Source organism: Chiloscyllium plagiosum, chromosome 5 (assembly GCF_004010195.1).
Source record: "Chiloscyllium plagiosum isolate BGI_BamShark_2017 chromosome 5, ASM401019v2, whole genome shotgun sequence".
NCBI classification, from domain to species: domain Eukaryota; kingdom Metazoa; phylum Chordata; class Chondrichthyes; order Orectolobiformes; family Hemiscylliidae; genus Chiloscyllium; species Chiloscyllium plagiosum.
This window is the reverse complement of record NC_057714.1, coordinates 121,252,521-121,256,049: the sequence shown is the minus strand read 5'-3', so window position 1 is coordinate 121,256,049 and position 3,529 is coordinate 121,252,521. Positions and strand designations below refer to the sequence as shown.

At 51.0% G+C, this 3,529-nt stretch overlaps 1 protein-coding gene across 1 annotated transcript in view; it reads right to left on the bottom strand.

Annotated features, from left to right (window-relative positions):
* The window catches only part of LOC122550347 (maestro heat-like repeat-containing protein family member 1), an 81,704-nt gene that overhangs the window by 31,496 nt on the left and 46,679 nt on the right, over positions 1-3,529 (bottom strand). Inside the window, exons 21-22 of the mRNA XM_043691076.1 lie at positions 1,304-1,450; positions 504-530 (exon numbers count right to left, since the gene is read on the bottom strand). Coding sequence (XP_043547011.1) covers positions 504-530; positions 1,304-1,450 — 174 coding nt within the window. The remainder of the gene's footprint in view (positions 1-503; positions 531-1,303; positions 1,451-3,529) is intronic.

Here is a 3,529-nt window from a genome sequence, read left to right as displayed (position 1 = left end):
CTTGGAGGGGCGTGAAGGAGGAAGGGACGACAAAGATGGAGGAGGGAGGAGGGAGAGAAGTAGAGAGGGCATCAGAGATGTCAAGGCCCAGTTCAGTCCGAACTGATGGAAGGGACCCTTCTGTTACACCCCTCTCCCCATGGGGAGGAGGGGTGGGCATCCTCCTGAATTTCCACCCACCTTTTCCCCCCCCAGAGCACCCCTCTCAGGGTGGGGGAAGAGACTGAGACACCCTCAAGCAGGCCTTGTGTTGGCTGAGCTTCCTGCTACAGGGTCTCGAGTGGAAGCTGGGCTTGTATTTCCAGAATATTCTGCTGTGGCTCAGGTCAGGAGCAGCCTGACGAGCGGTAGTTTGTGGAGGGTGATCCGTATCCAGAGAGTGAGGGGGAAGGGGGAAGGAGACACACACTGGATTAAGAAGCCTGTGAAAAGCAGGGAGAGAGTGTGAGAGTGAGAGACCCTCCACCAAGGTAGACCGAGAGAGCGCAAACCACATTGTTTACCTTCGTCTCAACTTTAATGCCCAGAACCTGCGAGACAAGTGAAAGCCAAGTCAGCGATTCCCACAGCATCACAGAAACATCCCCCACACATCTCCTACAGGACAGACTCCACTGCTACACTGTGCCCCATCAAACACTCCACAGGGACAGCACCAGGTTAGATACAGCGTAAAACGTCCTCTACACTGTCCCCAAACTCTCCTAGGACAGGGACAGCATATTTGTCTGTCTCCATGCTAGAGGTTGCAACAGCAGTGTGTACTGTCTACAAGATGCACTGCAGAAACTCACCAAAGATCCTCAGACAGCACCTTCCAAACCCACGGCCACTTCCATCTAGAAGGACAAGGGCAGCAGATACATGGGAACACCATCCCCTGTAAGTTCCCCTCCGAGCCACTCCCCACCCTGACTTGGAAATATATCACCGGTCCTTCACTGTCGCTGGGTCAGAATCCTGGAATTCCCTCCCTCAGGATACCGTGGGGCTACCCACAGCACACGGACTGCAGCAGTTCACCCCCACATTCTCAAGGGGCAACTAGGGACGGGCAATAATTGCTGGCCAATTAGCAATATCTTACTTTGCATGAACAATTAACAAAACATTTGTCAGGGTCTGGGTGGGTGGGACCAGGTTGGTACAGGAATCTGGATTCAAACCTATGACATGTCCTTGCTCTCAACCTGTGCCTCCATCTAACCCCAACCACCTCCCCATCGAACCATGGAGTTGGAGTGAAGGGGACAGGGTGGGAGTTGGTGTCACACACACACTGGGCAGTCTCCCAGCTTCCTACCTTTGTATTAAAGTGGCTCAGGACTTGCTTGATGACATCTTTCTCGATCCGAGCCAGAATCAGTTCCTTAGGTGCGTACAGTGTCAGGTAGCCGTAACACAGGATCAGAGTGCTCTTGGCTTTCTCCACATCCACATCCGACTTGTCCTGGGAGACAAAATTAAAGAAGCAATTCCCTCAGAGAGGCTCCCAGTCAGGAAGGCATAGGATGGAGTCCCAAACCTGAGGCTTGGGCACACAATCCAAATCCGCACTGTCGGAGGGTCAGTGCTGAGGGAGCGCCGCACCGTCGGAGGGTCAGTGCTGAGGGAGCGCCGCACTGTCGGAGGGTCAGTGCTGAGGGAGTGCCACACTGTCGGAGGGTCAGTGCTGAGGGAGTGCCACACTGTCGGAGGGTCAGCGCCAAGGGAACACCTAGAGTGTGTTCATGAATATTTTCTAAAGCAATATGTTTCTGGAGCAATGAGAAAGGAGGCAGTGCTAGAGCCGGTGCTTGGTAATGCAGTGGGGCAAGTAATTATCAAGAGGAGAACGCTAATTGTAAGATTTGGATTAGTCCTGAAAAAGTTCAACTTCAGTCCCGAATAAGAATCTTTAACTGGGGAACTGTCATCTTCTGGAATGTAAGACCAGACATGAATCAGAGAAAATTTGAGTAAGTTTGCAGATGACACCATAATTGGAGGTGTTGTGGACAGTGAAGAGGGCTACCTCAGATTACAACAGGATCTGGACCAGATGGGCCACTGGGCTGAGAAGTGGCAGATGGAGTTTAATTCAGATAAATGCGAGGTGCTGCATTTTGGGAAAGCAAATCTTAGCAGGACTTATACACTTAATGGTAAGGTCCTAGGGAGTGTTGCTGAACAAAGAGACCTTGGAGTGCAGGTTCATAGCTCCTTGAAAGTAGAGTCATAGGTAGATAGGATAGTGAAGGCAGCATTTGGTATGCTTTCCTTTATTGGTCAGAGTATTGAGTACAAGAGTTCAGAGGTCATATTGCAGCTGTACAGGATACTGGTTAGGACACTGTTGGAATATTGCGTGATATTCTGGTCTCCTTGCTGTCAGAAGGATGTTGTGAAACTTGAAAGGGTTCAGAAAAGATTTACAAGGATGTTGTCAGGGTTGGAGAGTTTGAGCTGGAGGGAGAGGCTGAACAGGCTGGGGCTGTTTTCCAGGCGAGAGTGAGGACTGCAGATGCTGGAGATCAGAGTCAAGATTAGGGTGGTGCTGGAAAAGCACAGCAGGTCAGGCAGCCGAGGAGCAGTTTTCCCTAAAGTGGAGGCTGAGAGCGCTAAAATTATGGATAGGGTAAATTGACAGTCTTTTCCCTGTGGTTGGGGAGTCCAGAACTAGAGGGCATAGGTTTAGGGTGAGAGTGGAAAGATATAAGAGAGACCTAAGGGGCAACGTTTTCACGCAGAGCGTGGTATGTGTATGGAATGAGCTGCCAGAGGATGTGGTGGAGGCTGGTTCAATTGCAACATTTAAGAGGCATCTGGATGGGTATATGAATAGGAAGGGTTTGGAATGATATAGGCCGGCTGCTGGCAGGTGGGACTAGATTAATGTGTGATCTGATTGGCATGGACGAGTCGGTTTCTGTGCTGCACATCACTATGACTATCTAGGTCAAAGACTGGCAAGAGACACAGTGAGTGCCTTTGACAAGGGAAATGTGTTCACCCAGTGTTCCTCCAATGGGAGGGTCAGCGCAGCCAAACGCAATGCAGTGATGTCCGGATAGTGGAGGAGAGGGAGGGAGTCACAGAGAGGTCAGGTTGAGAGGCCGAGGTAAATAAAGCAGATTGGATGCTGGGCTTTAGAAAGAGCTGCAGAGATAGAGTGAGGCAGTGACAAAACACCTCCGAGATACAGACGAATTGGCCATGCTAAATTGCCCATAGTGTTAGGTAAGGGGTAAATGTAGGGGTATGGGTGGGTTGCGCTTCGGCGGATCGGTGTGGACTTGTTGGGCCGAAGGGCCTGTTTCCACACTGTAATGTAATCTAATATAAAAAATCTAAGATACACTGCTGCATGCAGAGGCACCAGAGAGGAAGCTGCAGAACAGAGTCATGAACACCCCACGCTCCCAAAGGGGGTGGAGACGGGGAGAGAGGGGTGGAGATGGGGAGAGAGGGGTGGAGATGGGGAGAGAGGGGTGGATGGGGAGAGAGAGAGATGGAGAGAGAGAGAGAGATGGAGTGAGAGAGAGAGAGA